This window comes from Nerophis ophidion, linkage group LG28 (genome assembly GCF_033978795.1).
Source record: "Nerophis ophidion isolate RoL-2023_Sa linkage group LG28, RoL_Noph_v1.0, whole genome shotgun sequence".
In the NCBI taxonomy this organism is placed as follows: Eukaryota; Metazoa; Chordata; class Actinopteri; order Syngnathiformes; family Syngnathidae; genus Nerophis; species Nerophis ophidion.
In genome coordinates, this window is record NC_084638.1 from 35,160,642 (window position 1) to 35,182,953 (window position 22,312).

General features: G+C 42.9%; 2 protein-coding genes across 8 annotated transcripts in view; one reads left to right on the top strand and one right to left on the bottom strand.

Annotated features, from left to right (window-relative positions):
* Positions 1-8,990, top strand: part of LOC133545189 (pappalysin-2-like) — a 73,115-nt gene extending 64,125 nt beyond the window's left edge. Inside the window, exons 21-27 of the mRNA XM_061890564.1 lie at positions 459-669; positions 1,488-1,656; positions 1,979-2,111; positions 2,529-2,650; positions 4,362-4,433; positions 6,490-6,588; positions 8,523-8,990. Of these exons, the coding sequence (XP_061746548.1) occupies positions 459-669; positions 1,488-1,656; positions 1,979-2,111; positions 2,529-2,650; positions 4,362-4,433; positions 6,490-6,588; positions 8,523-8,621 (905 nt within the window). The 3' untranslated portion in view covers positions 8,622-8,990. The remainder of the gene's footprint in view (positions 1-458; positions 670-1,487; positions 1,657-1,978; positions 2,112-2,528; positions 2,651-4,361; positions 4,434-6,489; positions 6,589-8,522) is intronic.
* A 1,107-nt stretch (positions 8,991-10,097) lies between these two features.
* LOC133545078 (astrotactin-1-like) overlaps positions 10,098-22,312 on the bottom strand; it is a 204,152-nt gene continuing 191,937 nt past the window's right edge. For 5 of the 7 annotated variants that reach the window (XM_061890395.1, XM_061890392.1, XM_061890394.1 and 2 more), the window contains exons 22-24: positions 15,209-15,309; positions 14,408-14,591; positions 10,098-11,563 (exon numbers count right to left, since the gene is read on the bottom strand). In XM_061890395.1, coding sequence (XP_061746379.1) covers positions 11,335-11,563; positions 14,408-14,591; positions 15,209-15,309 — 514 coding nt within the window. In that variant the 3' untranslated portion in view covers positions 10,098-11,334. The other 2 variants (XM_061890397.1, XM_061890396.1) reach the window with 2 other exon arrangements.

Genomic DNA, 22,312 nt, shown 5'->3' on the forward strand with positions numbered 1-22,312 from the left:
TCCGACACCTCCAGCGTTGTGAGACCCTGCCACGTGCCAAGAAGACCTTCTCCAACGCCTCCAGTGTTGTGAGACCCTGCCACGTGCCAAGAAGACCTCCCCAGACACCTCCAGGGTTGAAAGGCTTTCACTGGGTCAGGATGGAACATAACCCAACAACCTGAGACTGTATCATTCTGGTCTACAAGAACTGGTCACCCGGCTGCTCCAGGAGGAGACAGATCCCGTCTGGACTGAGTCTCCTTACAGGCGGACTACAACCACTCGCTGGTCACTAAAGGGACTTTGGTTTAACGTTCCTCACCGGCGTCTCCTTTGATCCCTCACACACCTCCCTTGTTCTTGTGACACCAGCCTTGGTCCTGTGACACCACCCTTGTTCTTGTGACACCACCCTTGTTCCTGTGACAGGTGGCAGGACCAGAGACACCAGTTCTACCCTCCCTTTGTGTCCTCAGGTGACAGCGACCGGTTGGTGTGTTTGGAGGACGGACTGTGGTCTCTCCCGGAGGCGTATTGTAAGATTGAGTGTTCCGAGCTGCCCAAGGTCCTCAATGCTAAGCTGCTAACTGCCGAGTGTTTGGCCCCGAGTCACCCGGTGGGCACCGTGTGTCACTACAAATGTCAGCCAGGGTTCTACCAGGCAGGAAGCGTCAACAACACCCCAAGGTGAGACTGTGGGATCTCAAATCATATACTCAGATCTAGTACTTCCTACATCGTGCTATGCTAAGGTATTCACATAGACCACTAGAGCTAATAGCTAGCTGTCAATTAGCACACTAGTTGCTAGCTTACAACAAACACACTGATCTCTAGCTTACAAGTAGCACGCTGATCGCTAGCTGACAACTAGCCCCATAATAGCTAGGTGGCTACTAAAGTAGTGAAGTTAGTATGTTAGCATGCTAGCATTTTTGTGAGGTTTGCTAGGCATGGTGGTTATGGTGCTTCTTCCAAGATGCAGTTCAGGCTCGGACACAGCGTAAAGGTAAGAAATGCTGGTTTATTTAACTAAAACAGGCTAAGAACAAAAACACTGGTGCTAAGTAGAAAATACAAACCAAAAGCGCTAGCATGGAAGCTAGGGAACTAAACACAGGAATAGCATGGAAGCTAACAAGTACAAAAACAGGTTTACCAATGTTGGGAGTTAGCGTCGTCACTTGTTGTCGGAAACAAAGGCTAGGATGCGAGAAAATGCAGGCTTAAATAAGGATGGTAATCACAAACAGGTGAGAGTCCGGAAACAAGGAACAGGTGAAACAAATATGCAACCATGGCGACAGAACAAATCAGGAAGTGCACAAACAAACTCAAAAGTCCACATAACCAAACGATCCGGGCAGTGGATCCTAACAGTTTTATTAGCTAATGTTGCTGGTATACATGTCAGATATGTTATATATATATATATATATATATATATATATATATATATATATATATATATATATATATATATATATATATTGTGTTGTTCCCAGGAAGTACCTGAAGTTGGAGTGCCAGGAGGGGGGCCAGTGGGGGCGTGGCAAGTGTGAGCCCATATCGTGCCCACCTTTACCTGACGTGTACCAGGGCATGTTCACCTGTACCAACCACTTCTTCTACGGGACCACCTGTACTCTGCAGTGTCCGCAGCCCGCCGAACATGTAAGTACTTTGTACACACTTCCTGTTGGAGGTATACACACTTCCTGTTGAAAGTATACACACTTCCTCTTGAAAGTGTACACACTTCCTGTTGAAAGTATCCACACTTCCTGTTGGAAGTGTACACACTTCCTGTTGGAAGTGTACACACTTCCTGTTGAAAGTGTACACACTTCCTGTTGGAAGTATGCACACTTCCTGTTGAAAGTGTAAACATTCCCTGTTTGAAGTATACACACTCCCTGGTGAAAGTATGCACACTTCCTGTTGAAAGTACACAGACTTTATAGATAATCACTTCCTGTTTGTTTGTTTGTTTAAGAGCGTGATAAAGTGCAGCAAAGATGGAAAATGGACAGAAAACTTTTCCATGTGTTCCAACATCCAAGGATTTTGTTCTTCTCCTCCTCAACTTCATCATGTCCAATATTTGTGTAGTGAAGGAACTCATGTTGGTGAGTAACATCACACAAAATACTCATAAAAGTATGTTTACTAATATTTGTGTAGTGACACACACACACAGATGTATACATACATACATATATATGTATATATATACATACATATATATGTATATATATATATATACATACATACATACACACACACATACATATATATATATATATACATATACACATATATATATACATACACATATATACATATTATATATATATGTATGTATATACATTATATATATTTATATATATATATGTGTATGTATGTATATATACATATATATGTATGTATATATATATATATATATATATATATGTATGTATATATATGTATGTATGTATATATGTATATATATTTACGATGCATATTGCAGTGAAGATATTACTAATATTCATGTTCCCCTGTAGGTTCTGTGTGTTCCCCTTCTTGTGTTCTGAGTCCAGACATGGATCTTCATGACCCAGTTCTGTTGCCTAGCAACACTACACCTGCCTCTTTGACACACTGGATGCTTCCTGTCAAAGTACAGGTGGGAACTGCACTATTACATCTGTGTACTGTAGTAGTACTACCAGGTGTTTGTGTCAGATGAATAGTACACAGTACAACAGTAGTATTACATGTGTTTACTGTAGTAGTAGTAGTACTAGTAGTAGTACTACCAGGTGTTTGTATGAGGGTGATGACATGGAGGTGAAATCCTGGCAACATCATTTCAGATATTTACTATTACTTTGGCCAAAAAAGAGCAAACACATTCTGAAAATATACTTTTGGTAAATCATCTTCCCTGAAACACTTCAAGTTAGTAGAACATTGAGTGAATGAGTGAGTGAATAAATGAATGCGTGAAAAAAATTACTCAATGAGTTAATAATTGAATGGCTCAATGATCGACTGACTGAATGAATGATGATTGAATGAATGAGTGACTAAATGAATGAATGAGTGACTGAATGAATGAGCAACTGACTGAATGAATGAGTGAGTGACTGAACACATTACTGAATGACTGACTAAATGAATGAGTGACCAAATGAATGAATGACTGGAATGGAATTAATAAGTGACTGAATGAATGAATGACTGGAATAGCATTAATAAGTGACTGAATGAACGAGTGACCAAATGAATGAGTCAATGAATGACTGAATGAATGAGTGAAAATAAACTCACTCAAAGAACGAGTGACTGAATAAATGATGATTGAATAAAAGCCTGACTGACTGACTGAATGAATGAGTGACTGAATTACTGAGTGAATGAATGAATGACTGGCTGTCTAAATGAATACATGAGCGAATGAATAAATGAGTGAGTGACTGAATGAATGAGACACTGAACAAATGAGTGAGTGACTGAATGAATGAGTCAATGGATGAGTAAATGACTAACTGAATGACTGAATAACTGAATGAATGAATAAATGAATGAATAAATGAGTGAAAAAATATTCAATCAATGAATGAATGAATAACCAAATGAATGAGTGAAAGAATGAATGACTGAGTGACTGAATTATTTATTGAACGAGTGAAGGAATGAATAAGTGAGTGACTGAATGAATGAATGAGTTACTAAATTATTGACTGAGTGAATGACATATGATTGAATGAATGAAGGACTAAATGCATGATTGAATGAATGGTTAAATGAATGAATGAATGAATGAATGAATATTTTAGTTAATGAACGATTGATTTTTTTAATGAATGAAGGATTAAATCAAAGATTGAATGAATGGTTAAACGAAGGACTGAATGAATGACTGAATAACTGACTCAATGAATGAATGAATGAATAATTCATGGATTTAATGAATAAATGAATGAAGGACTAGATGAAAGATTGAATGAATGATTAAATGAAGGACTGAATGAATGAGTGAGTGAAGTGGATGTCTGTGCACACACACACACACACACACACACACATTTAGTACATCTAGTACATGCAGTAGACATGGTGTACATGTAAAAGTGTGTAGATGGATATGTTCAACAATAGAGGTTCCAATGCTGAGCGTGTTTGTAAATGGAGGTTCCGATGCTGCTCAGTGTTGGTGTAAAAACTACATACACACATTATTCTTATGTACTTTTACTACTTCTTTCTCTTATGTTCTTGTACTACTTCTTTCTCTTATGTATTTGTAGTATTTGTTTGTGTTGTGTACTTGTAGTATTAGTGTAGTGAAGGTGTGTGTGTGTGTGTGTGTGTGTGTGTGTGTTTGGTTGCAGAAGGTGGTGTGCACAGGGATGAAGAGGTGGTACCCAGACCCCGCCACTATTTACTGCACCCCCTCCTGTGAGGTAGTAATACAGCATCAATCACAACTCTCACACACCTTCTCTTCTTCAACTCATCATCATCATCATCATCATCCACCTTTTACTCCTACTTCAACTCTTCTTATTCAAGCTGTGGCAAAAACACCACGCTTCATCATAACCTGCTCCACTACTCACCTTGTAGTAGTAGTAGTACTACTGCTAGTAGTAGTAGAAGCAGTATTAGTAGTAGTAATAATGGTAGTAGTAGTAGTTACAGTATAGTACAATAAATACAATTTATGTGAAGCACAAACATGATTGTTTATCATAAATAGCTGAAGTACACAAATTGTAGTAGTTGTAGTAGGAGTCAAAGTATTGTTAGTAGTAGTAGTAGTAGTACAATTATTGTAAGTAGTAGTAGTGGTAGTAATAGTAGTAGTAGTAGTAGTAGCAGCAGTAGTAATAGTAGTAGTAGTGGTGTTGGTAGTAGTAATCATAGTAGTGGTAGTTGTAGTAGTGGTGGTAATACTGGTAGTAGTAGTGGTAGTACTGGTAGTGGTAGTAGTAGTGGTAGTACTGGTAGTAGTAAGTTTTAGTAGTAGTAATAGTGGTAGTAGTTGTAATAGTGTTAGTAGTAGTAATAGTAGTAGTGATAGTAGGAGTGTTACTGGTGTTAGTAGTAGTAGTTGTAGTAGAATTAGTAGTAGTAGTTGTTGTAGTAGTGTTAGTAGTAGTAGTAGTGGTGGTGTTGGTAGTAGTAGTCATAGTAGTGGTGGTAATACTGGTAGTAGTACTGGTAATGGTAGTAGTAGTAGTGTTAGTAGTGGTAGTAGGAGTGTTCATGGTGTTAGTAGTAGTAGAAGTGATAGTAGTAGTAGTGTTAGTAGTAGTAATAGTAGTAGTGGTAGTAGTTGTAGTAGTGTTAGTAGTAATAATAGTAATAGTGGTACTAAAGTAGAAGTAGTAGTAGTAGTAGAGGTAGTAGTGTTAGTAGTAGAAGTAGTAGTAGCAGTAGTAGTAGTAGTAGTGGTACTAAAGTAGAAGTAGTAGTAGTGGTAGTAGTGTTAGTAGTAGAAGGAGTAGTAGTAGTAGTAGTAGTTGTAGTAGTAGTGGTACTAAAGTAGTTGTAGTAGTGGTACTAAAGTAGAAGTAGTAGTGTTAGTAGTGGTATTCAAGTCGATTTATTATAAAAACTTCAAACATTAAAACTTGTGTTACAACTTCTTGGAAAGAAGATCTAATTAAGAGAATCCATGTTGCTGCTTTTGAATAGTCACATGTGACAATGCTTTTGAATAGTCACATGTGACAATGCTTTTGAATAGTCACATGTGACAATGCTTTTGAATAGTCACATGTGACAGTGCTTTTGAATAGTCACATGTTGCTTTTGAATAGTCACATGTGACAGTGCTTCTGAATAGTCACATGTTGCTTTTGAATAGTCACATGTTGCTTTTGAATAGTCACATGTTGCTTTTGAATAGTCACATGTGGCTTTTGAATAGTCACATGTGGGTTTGGAATAGTCACATGTGGCTTTTGAATAGTCACATGTGGCTTTTGAATAGTCACATGTGGCTTTTGAATAGTCACATGTGGCTTTGGAATAGTCACGTGTGGCTTTTGAATAGTCACATGTGGCTTTTGAATAGTCACATGCGGCTTTTGAATAGTCACATGTTGCTTTTGAATAGTCACATGTTGCTTTTGAATAGTCACATGTGACAGTGCTTTTGAATAGTCACATGTTGCTTTTGAATAGTCACATGTTGCTTTTGAATAGTCACATGTTGCTTTTGAATAGTCACATGTGGCTTTGGAATAGTCACATGTGGCTTTTGAATAGTCACATGTGGCTTTTGAATAGTCACATGTGGCTTTGGAATAGTCACGTGTGGCTTTTGAATAGTCACAAGTGGCTTTTGAATAGTCACATGCGGCTTTTGAATAGTCACTTGTTGCTTTTGAATAGTCACATGTGACAGTTCTTTTAAATAGTCACATGTGATGGTGCTTTACATCAGAAGTTTGAGGAAAACTATATAAGCGTTGTTCTTGGTGGTGTGTGTGTGTGTGTGTGTGTGTGCAGCCTTTTGGTGGAGACGGGTGGTGCGACACGGTCAACAACCGTGCCTACTGCCACTATGATGGTGGTGACTGCTGCCCTTCTACACTCTCCTCCAGGAAGGTAATGTCACAATAAAAGCCCTCCAATAAAGTAACCATGGCATTTCACAATAAAAGTCCCCCAGAATGGTGAACATAGGATTCCACAATAAAAGTCCTCTAGAAAAGTAACCGTGTCATTTCACAATAAAAATCCTCCAGAAAGGTGGATATAGGATTTCAGAATAAAAGTCCTCCAGAAGAGTAACCATGGCATTTCACAATAAAAGTCCTCTAGAAAGGTGAATATAGGATTCCACAAAAAAAGTCCTCCAGAAAAGTAACCATGGCATTTCACAATAAAAGTCCTCCAAAAAGGTGAGTATAGGATTTCACAATAAAAGTCCTCCAGAAAAATAACCATGGCATTTCACACTAAAGGTCCCCAGAACGTAGATATAGGATTTCTCAATAAAAGTCCTCCAGGAAGGTAACTGTGGCATTTCACAATAAACCTCCTCCAGAAAAGTAACAATGGCATTTCACAATAAAAGTCTTCCAGAAAGGTGAATATAGTATTTCACAATAAAAGTCCTCCAGAAAAGTAACCACGGCATTTCACAATAAAAGTCCTCCAAAAAGGTGAGTATAGGATTTCACAATAAAAGTCCTCCAGAAAAATAACCATGGCATTTCACACTAAAGGTCCCCAGAACGTAGATATAGGATTTCTCAATAAAAGTCCTCCAGGAAGGTAACTGTGGCATTTCACAATAAACCTCCTCCAGAAAAGTAACAATGGCATTTCACAATAAAAGTGTTCCAGAAAGGTGAATATAGTATTTCACAATAAAAGTCCTCCAGAAAAGTAACCACGGCATTTCACAATAAAAGTCCTCCAAGAAGGTGAGTACAGGATTTCACAATAAAAGTCCTCCAGAAAAATAACCATGGCATTTCACACTAAAGGTCCCCATAACGTAGATATAGGATTTCTCAATAAAAGTCCTCCAGGAAGGTAACTGTGGCATTTCACAATAAACCTCCTCCAGAAAAGTAACAATGGCATTTCACAATAAAAGTGTTCCAGAAAGGTGAATATAGTATTTCACAATAAAAGTCCTCCAGAAAAGTAACCACGGCATTTCACAATAAAAGTCCTCCAAAAAGGTGAGTACAGGATTTCACAATAAAAGTCCTCCAGAAAAATAACCATGGCATTTCACACTAAAGGTCCCCATAATGTAGATATAGGATTTCTCAATAAAAGTCCTCCAGGAAGGTAACTGTGGCATTTCACAATAAACCTCCTCCAGAAAAGTAACCATGGCATTTCACAATAAAAGTCTTCCAGAAAGGTGAATATAGGATTTCACAATAAAAGTCCTCCAGAAAAGTAACCATGGCATTTCACAATAAACATCCTCCAGAAAGGTGAATATAGGATTTCACAATAAAGGTCCTCCAGAAAAATAACCATGGTATTTCACAATAAAGGTCCCCAGAACGTAGATATAGGATTTCACAATAAAAGTCCTCCAGGAAGGTAACTGTGGCATTTCACAATAAACCTCCTCCAGAAAGGTAACCATGGTATTTCACAATAAAAGTGTTCCAGAAAGGTGAATATAGGATTTCACAATAAAAGTCCTCCAGAAAAGTATCCATGGCATTTCACAATAAACGTCCTCCAGAAAGGTGAATATAGGATTTCACAATAAAAGTCCTCCAGAAAAGTAACCATTGCATTTCACAATAAAAGTCCTCCAGAAAGGTTAATATAGGATTTCGCAATAAAGGTCCCCCAGAAAAGGTAATTGTGGTGGGTGATCCAAACAACAATCCAGGGTCGGGGCCAGGGACCCTCCACATTATCAGGTTCTTATAAGACCTCCTTGGACCCACATAGGGACAATTGGTAAATACTTCAAAACCACACTCCATTTGGCCACACCCCTTTTGCCCACACCAATGCCATAAAAAACTTGTTTTCAACTGTAACTTGTTCCTGGACAGGTGGTCCAGTTTGGGGCGGACTGCCACCAAGACCAGTGCACTTGCCTGGATCCCGAGGCCCAGGAGAACCTAAGCAAGAACCTGGAAGGGATCCAATAGTTACATGAACGTCTACAAATAATATAAACAAACTAAATGTTTTTATATATGGGGACATTCTTGTAAAAAAACCCAACAAGTATTAGCATCATTGCTAATATAGAAACTCAGAAGTTTTTAATCCTGCTATTATTGTTGAAGTTGGGTATTAATGATGTACTGTGCAGCAATACTACTATATCATACTATGAAGTATCATCTTCTTTATTTATCAGGTTTTGGTTTTAGCCGAGGCTAACATTTATGTTGTTGGATTAGCTTTAGACTAGCAACTATTATCTGCCATGGAATGTAGTACTCACGTTCGAGTAATGTCTACTCTATTGTATTATTTTATAGTCACAATAAATACATTTTTGATTGATCATATTTCCTGCTTATCTGGTTCAATCAAAAGTGCTTCAAAGTGTCCGTTCTGGTTCCCGAAGAGGACCGATCCGGGTCACGGCACCGACTGAAAGCATAGCCTGAGTTCTTAGGGTGAGGTTTGGGATGGATCACAAGGTTCTTGTGGCCAGCGTTGTTCTCAGACCACGTCTAAGTCCGCCAAGATGAGCGAAGAAGGGATAAACGTCAGTAATGTCAGATGTTGACCCACACAGCGGGGAAGGTTAAGGGCTGCCACGTACACTGACCCACGCAGCGGGGAAGGGTAAGGGCTGCCACGTACACTGACCCACACAGCGGGGAAGGTTAAGGGCTGCCACGTACACTGACCCACACAGCAAGGAAAGTTAAGGTCTGCCACGTACACTGACCCACACAGCGGGGAAGGTTAAGGGCTGCCACGTACACTGACCCACACAGCGGGGAAGGTTACGGGCTGCCATGTACACTGACCCACACAGCAAGGAAAGTTAAGGGCTGCCACGTACACTGACCCACACAGCGGGGAAGGTTACGGGCTGCCATGTACACTGACCCACACAGCGGGGAAGGTTAAGGGCTGCCACGTACACTGACCCACGCAGCGGGGAAGGTTAAGGGCTGCCACGTACACTGACCCACACAGCGGGGAAGGTTAAGGGCTGCCACGTACACTGACCCACGCAGCGGGGAAGGTTAAGGGCTGCCACGTACACTGACCCACACAGCGGGGAAAGTTAAGGTCTGCCACGTACACTGACCCACACAGCGGGGAAGGTTAAGGGCTGCCACGTACACTGACCCACACAGCGGGGAAGGTTACGGGCTGCCATGTACACTGACCCACACAGCAAGGAAAGTTAAGGGCTGCCACGTACACTGACCCACACAGCGGGGAAGGTTACGGGCTGCCATGTACACTGACCCACATAGCGGGGAAGGTTAAGGGCTGCCACGTACACAGACCCACACAGCAAGGAAAGTTAAGGTCTGCCACGTACACTGACCCACACAGCGGGGAAGGTTAAGGGCTGCAATGTAGACTGACTCGGTGAAGGACATTTTTAACACCCTTCCCCCCAAAAAAGACTCGCACAGCCAAATCTCACATCTTTATTGAAAGTAGCAGTACTGTAATACTGTGTACATTTATCATGCAGTGTTAGTAGTACTACTGAGAGATATTTCAGTTAGTCCAACAACATTCAAAGTCAGACAGCAACGACTCATATATTACAATACTCTTTATCAGCTACATTATCTACCTTCTTTTTTATTTGTACTGCATGTGTCACGTACACTGCAGTACACAGTACACAAATACTGTGTGTGAAATACTGCTTGTACACGTATTTGCAGTACTTTGTCAGCTCACAAGTTGACGTACTGTCGCCTCCTTCATGGTTTATTGATGCAACTGGCGCAGTACTTCAAGACCACAAAGTACTTATTGTGCGTGTACTGTGAGTACTTTGTCAATCCAGTGTACTTACAACCAAATGTGAATATTGAGTGGAAATAAACCACGAAGGAAGTCCATCTAAGTCAACTCCTGAGCAGAGGAGCACACTGTAGTACATAGTAGTAGTGTAGAATGTACATAGAATATAGTACATAGTAGTAGAAGTACATAGGATGGAGTACAGCGTAACTGTAGAATGTACATAGAATATAGTACATAGTAGTAGAAGTACACAGGATGGAGTACAGTGTAACTGTAGAATGTACATAGAATGTAGTACATAGTAGTAGAAATACATGGGATGGAGTAGAGTGTAACTGTACAATGTACATAGAATGTAGTACATAGTAGTAGGAATACACAGGATGGAGTAAAAGAGTCAAGCACTGAAGTAGAAGTAAACAATCAGAGTAACAAGTGTATTTTAAAAGTACTACAGAAGAATCACTTTTACTGCGTTTTACTACTAGAACATATCACACAAGACATTTAAATACCTGCAAACACACTAGGTACAGTACATACAGTATGTACAGTACATACAGTATGTACTGTACATACTGTATGTACTGGTGTGAGACTGAGATGTGTACTATAACGCCATCTTGTGTTTTTAGGACTTCAATGCCAGTATAAGACCAGCAAATAAATAAATATATGTATATATATATATATATATATATATATATATATATATGTACTTTACAAGTAATTAATAAGATGTATCATCAACAGTAATTAATAAGATGTATCATCAACAGTAATTAAAGTACAAAGTAAGCAAAACAATAATTTAAAGTTAGCACAAAGTTTTCCTGGAATAATGGAAGTTAGTTCCTTGTAAAGATCAGCCAGCAGTCAGCAGTTGTGGTAGCAGCGACCGCATCAGAACTCCTTGGGCTGGCCGTAGTCGTTGTAGGTGACAGTTAGCGTCTGCTGCTCACAGGACTTGTGCAGGTCCTGGTCCAGGTCTGCCCAGTTCACCTTGGTGTCGCTGTAGCGGCAGGACAAGAACTGGAGAGACATCCTGCGAAGACCCACCTTGGCCTCCTGGAGGAGACTTTTGCACCACGGGGACACTTGTTGCAGCTGGGACAGGATCAGGCCCGCTTTCCTGCAAACATAAGGAGCTTTAGCACTTTTGCACCACGGGGACACTTGTTGCAGCTGGGACAGGATCAGGCCCGCTTTCCTGCAAACATAAGGAGCTTTAGCACTTTTGCACCACGGGGACACTTGTTGCAGCTGGGACAGGATCAGGCCCGCTTTCCTGCAAACATAAGGAGCTTTAGCACTTTTGCACCACGGGGACACTTGTTGCAGCTGGGACAGGATCAGGCCCGCTTTCCTGCAAACACAAGGAGCTTTAGCACTTTTGCACCACGGGGACACTTGTTGCAGCTGGGACAGGATCAGGCCCGCTTTCCTGCAAACACAAGGAGCTTTAGCACTTTTGCACCACGGGGACACTTGTTGCAGCTGAGACAGGATCAGGCCCGCTTTCCTGCAAACACAAGGAGCTTTAGCACTTTTGCACCACGGGGACACTTGTTGCAGCTGAGACAGGATCAGGCCCGCTTTCCTGCAAACATAAGGAGCTTTAGCACTTTTGCACCACGGGGACACTTGTTGCAGCTGGGACAGGATCAGGCCCGCTTTCCTGCAAACACAAGGAGCTTTAGCACTTTTGCACCACGGGGACACTTGTTGCAGCTGGGACAGGATCAGGCCCGCTTTCCTGCAAACATAAGGAGCTTTAGCACTTTTGCACCACGGGGACACTTGTTGCAGCTGGGACAGGATCAAGCCCGCTTTCCTGCAAACATAAGGAGCTTTAGCACTTTTGCACCACGGGGACACTTGTTGCAGCTGGGACAGGATCAGGCCCGCTTTCCTGCAAACATAAGGAGCTTTAGCACTTTTGCACCACGGGGACACTTGTTGCAGCTGGGACAGGATCAGACCCGCTTTCCTGCAAACACAAGGAGCTTTAGCACTTTTGCACCACGGGGACACTTGTTGCAGCTGGGACAGGATCAGGCCCGCTTTCCTGCAAACACAAGGAGCTTTAGCACTTTTGCACCACGGGGACACTTGTTGCAGCTGGGACAGGATCAGGCCCGCTTTCCTGCAAACACAAGGAGCTTTAGCACTTTTGCACCACGGGGACACTTGTTGCAGCTGGGACAGGATCAGGCCCGCTTTCCTGCAAACATAAGGAGCTTTAGCACTTTTGCACCACGGGGACACTTGTTGCAGCTGGGACAGGATCAGGCCCGCTTTCCTGCAAACACAAGGAGCTTTAGCACTATTGCACCTTCTCCAACCCTCACACACTTTGCTAGAAAAGCACAAAAAAACATCCTCTAAGGTACTTTAGCACTTTCTTCAATCCTCACTCACTTTGCTAGAAAAGCTCACAACAACATTCCAGAAGGAGCTTTAGCACTTTTGCACTTGGACACTTTCTTTAATGCTGACACACTTTGCACACAAACACATTCTTTAAAGGGCTCTGGCACTTTAGCACTTTCTTTCTACAGGCTGTATAAATACTGTACACATACTGTATATACACAGTATAAGAACTGTGTATATACACTACAAATAATGTGTATATACACAGTATAAATACTGTGTATATACACAAATACTGTGTATATACAGTATAAATACTATTATGTACAGTATACTGTGCAAATACTCTGTCATGTAAATATTATATAAATACTGTGAAAATGCTGCATAAATACTGTGTGTATACTGTATGATTACTATGCAAATAATGTGTAAATACTCTGTAATGTAAATAGAATATAAATATTGTGTAAATACTGTACAAATATTGTGTAAATACTGTCTAAATGCTGTATAAATACTGTGTAAATATTGTGTAAGGATTGTGTTAATACTGCATAAATATTATGTACATTTATATTGTATAAGTACCGTGTAAATATTTTGTAAATACTTAGTAATTATCATGTAAATATTGTGTGGATACTGGATAAATATTGAGTATATACTGTATGAATATTGTGTAATTATTATGTAAATACTCTAATTACTGTCTGTATGCTGTATGAATATTGTGTATAAATAGATGGTGTAGGTGGTGTATAGATGGTGTACAGATGGTGTATAGGTGGTGTACAGATGGTGTATAGGTGGTGTATAGATGGTGTATAGTGGTGTATAGATGGTGTATAGTGGTGTATAGATGGTGTATAGGTGGTGTATAGGTGGTGTACAGATGGTGTATAGATGGTGTTTGGGTGGTGTATAGGTGGTGTACAGATGGTGTATAGGTGGTGTATAGGTGGTGTACAGATGGTGTATAGGTGGTGTACAGATGGTGTATAGGTGGTGTGCAGATGGTGCATAGGTGGTGTATAGATGGTGTACAGATGGTGTATAGGTGGTGTATAGATGGTGTGTAGTGGTGTATAGATTGTGTATAGGTGGTGTACAGATGGTGTATAGGTGGTGTATAGATGGTGTATAGATGGTGTATAGGTGGTGTACAGATGGTGTATAGATTGTGTATAGGTGGTGTATAGATGGTGTACAGATGGTGTATAGGTGGTGTACAGATGGTGTATAGATGGTGTACAGATGGTGTATAGATGGTGTATAGGTGGTGTACAGATGGTGTATAGATGGTGTATTGGTGGTGTATATATGGTGTATAGGTGGTGTATAGATGGTGTATAGGTGGTGTACAGATGGTGTATAGATTGTGTATAGGTGGTGTATAGATGGTGTATAGGTGGTGTACAGATGGTGTATTGGTGGTGTATAGGTGGTGTACAGATGGTGTATAGATGGTGTATAGGTGGTGTACAGATGGTGTATAGGTGGTGTATAGATGGTGTATAGGTGGTGTACAGGTAGTGTACAGATGGTGTATAGGTGGTGTACATATGGTGTATGGATGATGTATAGATGGTGTATGTACCTTGGTCCCAGCTCGTCCTCACACCTCCAGGTGAACTCTCCAAAGGTGTGGTAGCGCAGGTTGTAGTGGTAAAGCACCCGGTGCAGGGTGGGTGCACCCAAGTCCATCAGGGTGTTGTAGGCTGTCTGCTGCTCCTTACCACTGGTGTAGCCGTTGAACAAGTTGTAGATCTTGTCTGAGATCTCTGCAAACATCACATCACTGCTTTAGCAGCACTCACAATGCTAACATTACTCACAATGCTAACATTACCCTGCTTTAGCATCACTCACAATGCTAACATTACTCACAATGCTAACATTACCCTGCTTTAGCATCACTCACAATGCTAACATTACTCACAATGCTAACATTACCCTGCTTTAGCATCACTCACAATGCTAACATTACTCACAATGCTAACATTACCCTGCTTTAGCATCACTCACAATGCTAACATTACCCTGCTTTAGCATCACTCACAATGCTAACATTACTCACAATGCTAACATTACCCTGCTTTAGCATCACTCACAATGCTAACATTACTCACAATGCTAACATTACCCTGCTTTAGCATCACTCACAATGCTAACATCACTCACAATGCTAACATTACTCACAATGCTAACATTACCCTGCTTTAACATCACTCACAATGCTAACATTACCCTCCTTTAGCATCACTCACAATGCTAACATCACTCACAATGCTAACATGTCCTCACTAAGTGTAGTAATGTTCATCATCAATGAGTGTTCCTATTGGCCATCAGACACCTGGGAGTATTGATCAATAATCAATAAGTGTCAGTGGCTGACCTTGTGCCTTGACGTCGTCCACAGTTGGACATGGAGTCTTGATGGTCACCTCACTGGGACTGGACCGCCTCCCAGTGTTGTCTACTGCCCACAGCCTGAACCTACCACAGTGTTATTATATTGTTATTACACATTGTGTACTGCCCACAGCCTGAACCTACCACAGTGTTATTACATTGTTATTACACATTGTATACTGCCCACAGCCTGAACCTATCACAGTGTTATTACATTGTTATTACACATTGTCTACTGCCCACAGCCTGAACCTACCAGTGTTATTACATTGTTATTACACATTGTCTACTGCCCACAGCCTGAACCCACCAGTGTTATTACATTGTTATTACACATTGTCTACGGCCCACAGCCTGAACCTACCACAGTGTTATTACATTGTTATTACACATTGCCTACTGCCCACAGCCTGAACCTACCACAGTGTTATTACATTGTTATTACACATTGTCTACTTCCCACAGCACAGCCTGAACCTACACACATTGTTATTACACTTTTGTTACATTGTTATTACACATTGATAGGACACACAGTCATTCTATTGTTATTACACACTGTTAATACATTATTACACACGATCATCACACACTTATTATTTTCTGTTGTCACACATTATTATCACACACTGTCGTTACATTGTTATTACACACTGTTATTACATTATTACACACTATCATCACACACTGTTATTATTTACTGTTATTACACATTATTATCACACATTGTTATTACACATTATTAAACAATGTAATTACACATTATTATTACATATTGTTATTACAAATCCTTACACATGTTCATTACACATTGTTATTGCACACTGTTATTACATTGTTATTAAACATTGTCATTATTTATTACTACACAGTATTACATTATTACACATTGTTATTTCACATTATCATTACACATTATTACATTATTACACACTGTTATTACATTGTTATTACAAAATATCATTACACACTGCTATTACATTGTTATTAAACATTATCATTACACATTGTTATTACATTATTACACACAGTTATTACAAATTGTTATTAAATTGTTATTACACATGATCAAACATTAATACTACACGCTGTTATTACACATTGTTATTACACAATATTATTACACACTGTTATTACACACTATTATTAGACATGATAAAACATTAATATTACACACTGTTATTACACATTGTTATTACACAATTATTACACACTGTTATTACACACTATTATTAGACATGATAAAACATTAATATTACACACTGTTTTTACACATTGTTATTACAGACTGTTGTTACATTGTTATTACACATGATAAAACATTAATATCACATATTGTTATGACAGATTATGAATTTGTCCAAGACCATGTAGAATATATTAAATATAATAATTACATATTATGAAGGACCCAGATTTCCCTCGCCCGGACGCGGGTCACTGGGGCCCCCCTCTGGAGCCAGGCCCGGAGGTGGGGCACGATGGTTAAAGCCGGCCGGGCACAGCCCGAAGAGGCGACATGGGTCACCCCTCCAATGGGCTCACCACCCATAGAGGTCAGGTGCAATGTGAGCTGGGCAGCAGCCGAAGGCAGGGCACTTGGCGGTCCGATCCTGGGCTACAGAAGCTAGCTCTTGGGACGTGGAACGTCACCTCACTGGGGGGGTGGGAGCCTGAGCTAGTGCACGAGGTAGAGAAGTTTTGGCTAGATATAGTCGGACTCACCTCGACGCACAGCAAGGACTCTGGAACCACTTCTCTCGAGAGGGACTAGACTCTCTTCTACTCTGGCATTGCCGGCAAAGAGAGGCGACGGGCTGGGGTGGCAATTCTTGTTTCCCCCCGGCTCAAAGCCTGCACGTTGGAGTTCAACCCAGTGGACGAAAGGGTAGCTTCCCTCCACCTTTGAGTGGGGGGAACAGGTCCTGACTGCTGTTTGTGCTTATGCACCAAACAGCAGTTCAGAGTACCCACCCTTTTTGGGTACACTCGAGGGAGTACTGGAAAGTTCTCCCCCGGGTGATTCCCTTGTCCTACTGGGGGACTTCAACGCTCATGTTGGCAACCACAGTGAAACCTGGAGAGGCGTGATTGGGAAGAATGGCCGCCCGGATCTGAACCCGAGTGGTGTTTTGTTATTGGACTTTTGTGCTGGTCACAGATTGTCCATAACAAACACCGTGTTCAAACATAAGGGTGTCCATATGTGCACTTGGCACCAGGACACCCTAGGCCGCAGTTCCATGATCCACTTTGTAGTTGTGTCATCGGATTTGCGGCCTCATGTTTTGGACACTCGGGTGAAGAGAGGGGCAGAGCTTTCTAGCGATCACCACCTGGTGGTGAGTTGGCTGCGATGGTGGGGGAGGATGCCGGACAGACCTGGCAGGCCCAAACGCATTGTGAGGGTCTGCTGGGAACGTCTGGCAGAGTCTCCTGTCAGAGAGAGTTTCAATTCCCACCTCCGGGAGAACTTTGAACATGTCACTAGGGAGGTGCTGGACATTGAGTCCGAGTGGACCATGTTCCGCACCTCTATTGTCGAGGCGGCAGATCGGAGCTGTGGCCGCAAGGTAGTTGGTGCCTGTCGGGGCGGCAATCCTAAAACCCCTTGGTGGACACCAGCGGTGAGGGATGCCGTCAAGCTGAAGAAGGAGTCCTATCGGGTCCTTTTGGCTCATAGGACTCCGGAGGCAGTGGACAGGTACCGACGGGCCAAGCGGTGTGCGGCTTCAGCTGTCGCGAAGGCAAAAATTCGGACATGGGAGGAGTTCGGGGAAGCCATGGAAAACAACTGCCGGACGGCTTCGAAACGATTGTGGACCACCATCCGCCGCCCCAGGAAGGGGAAGCAGTGCACTATCAACACCGTGTATGGTGCGGATGGTGTTCTGCTGACCTCCACTGCGGATGTTGTGGATCGGTGGAGGGAATACTTCGAAGACCTCCTCAATCCCACCAACACGTCTTCCTATGAGGAACCAGTGCCTGGGGAATCTGTGGTGGACTCTCCTATTTCTGGGGCTGAGATTGCTGAGGTAGTTAAAAAGCTCCTCGGTGGCAAGGCCCCGGGGGTGGATGAGAACCACCCGGAGTTCCCTAAGGCTCTGGATGCTGTGGGGCTGTCTTGGTTGACAAGACTCTGCAACATCGCGTGTAATTCTGGATTGGCAGACCGGGGTGGTGGTCACTGTCTTTAAAAAGGGGGACCGGAGGGTGTGTTCCAACTATCGTGGGATCACACTCATCAGCCTTCCCGGTAAGGTATATTCAGGTGTACCTCAGATTCAGGAGGAACTGTGGTTTTTGTCCTGGTCGTGGAACTGTGGACCAGCTCTGTACTCTGGGCAGGGTCCTTGAGGGTGCATGGGAGTTTGCCCAACCAGTCTACATGTGCTATGTGGACTTGGAGAAGGCATTGGACCGTGTCCCTCGGGAAGTCCTGTTGGGAGTGCTGAGAGAGTATGGGGTACCGGACTGTCTGATTGTGGCAGTCCGCTCCCTGTATGATCAGTGTCAGAGCTTGGTCCGCATTGCTGGCAGTAAGTCAGAGACGTTTCCAGTGAGGGTTGGACTCCGCCAAGGCTGTCCTTTGTCACCCATTCTGTTAAGAACTTTTATGGACAGAATTTCTAGGCGCAGTCAAGGCGTTGAGGGGTTCCGGTTTGGTGGCTGCAGGATTAGGTCTCTGCTTCTTGCAGATGATGTGGTCCTGATGGCTTCATCTGGCCAGGATCTTCACCTCTCACTGGATTGGTTCGCAGCCGAGTGTGAAGCGACCGGGATGAGAATCAGCACCTCCAAGTCTGAGTCCATGGTTCTCGCCTAGAAAAGGGTGGAGTGCCATCTCCGGGTTGGGGAGGAGATCTTAACCCAAGTGGAGGAGTTCAAGTACCTAGGAGTCTTTTTCCCCAGTGGCTGAAGAGTGGATCGTGAGATCGACAGGCGGATCGGTGCGGCGTCTTCAGTAATGCGGACGTTGTATCGATCCGTTGTGGTGAAGAAGGAGCTGAGCCAGAAGGCAAAGCTCTCAATTTACCGGTCGATCTACGTTCCCATCCTCACCTATGGTCATGAGCTTTGGGTCATGACCGAAAGGATAAGATCACGGATACAAGCGGCCAAAATGAGTTTCCTCCACCGGGGGGCGGGGCTCTCCCTTAGAGATAGGGTGAGAAGCTCTGCCATCCGGGAAGAACTCAAAGTAAAGCCGCTGCTCCTTCACATCGAGAGGAGCCAGATGAGGTGGTTCGGGCATCTGGTCAGGATGCCACCCGAACGCCTCCCTAGAGGTGTTTCGGGCATGTCCAACCGGTAGGAGGCCACAGGGAAGACCCAGGACACATTGGGAAGACTATGTCTCCTGGCTGGCCTGGGAACACCTCGGGATCCCCCGGGAGGAGCTGGACCAAGTGGCTAGGGAGAGGGAAGTCTGGGCTTCTCTGCTTAGGCTGCTGCCCCCACGACCCCACTTCGGATAAGCGGAAGAAGATGGATGGATTGATGGATGTAGTTGTTAAGGCAATATTTCACCACCTGTGACCGTGGACTGGAATGTTGGTGTGCCCCACACATACAGCAAGTTAACTTTCGGTTTCCATCCCGGCGCATTTTTACAAACACAATGTTCCTGCAACATGCACGTTCTTGTGTGCGGATCATGCATCTTACATGTAGGTGGTGTGGATCATGCATCTTACATGTGGGTGGTGTGGATCATGCATCTTACATGTAGGTGGTGTGGATCATGCATCTTACATGTGGGTGGTGTGGATCATGCATCTTACATGTGGGTGGTGTGGATCATGCATCTTACATGTGGGTGGTGTGGATCATGCATCTTACATGTAGGTGGTGTGGATCATGCATCTTACATGTGGGTGGTGTGGATCATGCATCTTACATGTGGGTGGTGTGGATCATGCATCTTACATGTGGGTGGTGTGGATCATGCATCTTACATGTAGGTGGTGTGGATCATGCATCTTACATGTGGGTGGTGTGGATCATGCATCTTACATGTGGGTGGTGTGGATCATGCATCTTACATGTGGGTGGTGTGGATCATGCATCTTACATGTAGGTGGTGTGGATCATGCATCTTACATGTGGGTGGTGTGGATCATGCATCTTACATGTAGGAGGTGTGGATCATGCATCTTACATGTGGGTGGTGTGGATCATGCATCTTACATGTGGGTGGTGTGGATCATGCATCTTACATGTAGGTGGTGTGGATCATGCATCTTACATGTAGGTGGTGTGGATCATGCATCTTACATGTAGGTGGTGTGGATCATGCATCTTACATGTGGGTGGTGTGGATCATGCATCTTACATGTGGGTGGTGTGGATCATGCATCTTACATGTAGGTGGTGTGGATCATGCATCTTACATGTAGGTGGTGTGGATCATGCATCTTACATGTAGGTGGTGTGGATCATGCATCTTACATGTAGGTGGTGTGGATCATGCATCTTACATGTAGGTGGTGTGGATCATGCATCTTACATGTAGGTGGTGTGGATCATGCATCTTACATGTAGGTGGTGTGGATCATGCATCTTACATGTGGGTGGTGTGGATCATGCATCTTACATGTGGGTGGTGTGGATCATGCATCTTACATGTAGGTGGTGTGGATCATGCATCTTACATGTAGGTGGTGTGGATCATGCATCTTACATGTAGGTGGTGTGGATCATGCATCTTACATGTAGGTGGTGTGGATCATGCATCTTACATGTAGGTGGTGTGGATCATGCATCTAACATGTAGGTGGTGTGGATCATGCATCTTACATGTGGGTGGTGTGGATCATGCATCTTACATGTGGGTGGTGTGGATCATGCATCTTACATGTAGGTGGTGTGGATCATGCATCTTACATGTAGGTGGTGTGGATCATGCATCTTACATGTAGGTGGTGTGGATCATGCATCTTACATGTAGGTGGTGTGGATAATGCATCTTATATATAGGTGGTGTGGATCATACATCTTACATGTAGGTGGTGTGGATCATGCATCTTACATGTAGGTGGTGTGGATCATGCATCTTACATGTAGGTGGTGTGGATCATGCATCTTACATGTAGGTGGTGTGGATCATGCATCTTACATGTAGGTGGTGTGGATCATGCATCTTACATGTAGGTGGTGTGGATCATGCATCTTACATGTAGGTGGTGTGGATCATGCATCTTACATGTGGGTGGTGTGGATCATGCATCTTACATGTGGGTGGTGTGGATCATGCATCTTACATGTGGGTGGTGTGGATCATGCATCTTACATGTAGGTGGTGTGGATCATGCATCTTACATGTGGGTGGTGTGGATCATGCATCTTACATGTAGGAGGTGTGGATCATGCATCTTACATGTGGGTGGTGTGGATCATGCATCTTACATGTGGGTGGTGTGGATCATGCATCTTACATGTAGGTGGTGTGGATCATGCATCTTACATGTAGGTGGTGTGGATCATGCATCTTACATGTGGGTGGTGTGGATCATGCATCTTACATGTGGGTGGTGTGGATCATGCATCTTACATGTAGGTGGTGTGGATCATGCATCTTACATGTAGGTGGTGTGGATCATGCATCTTACATGTAGGTGGTGTGGATCATGCATCTTACATGTAGGTGGTGTGGATCATGCATCTTACATGTAGGTGGTGTGGATCATGCATCTAACATGTAGGTGGTGTGGATCATGCATCTTACATGTGGGTGGTGTGGATCATGCATCTTACATGTGGGTGGTGCGGATCATGCATCTTACATGTAGGTGGTGTGGATCATGCATCTTACATGTAGGTGGTGTGGATCATGCATCTTACATGTAGGTGGTGTGGATCTTGCATCTTACATGTAGGTGGTGTGGATAATGCATCTTATATATAGGTGGTGTGGATCATGCATCTTACATGTAGGTGGTGTGGATCATGCATCTTACATGTAGGTGGTGTGGATCATGCATCTTACATGTAGGTGGTGTGGATCATGCATCTTACATGTAGGTGGTGTGGATCATGCATCTTACATGTAGGTGGTGTGGATCATGCATCTTACATGTAGGTG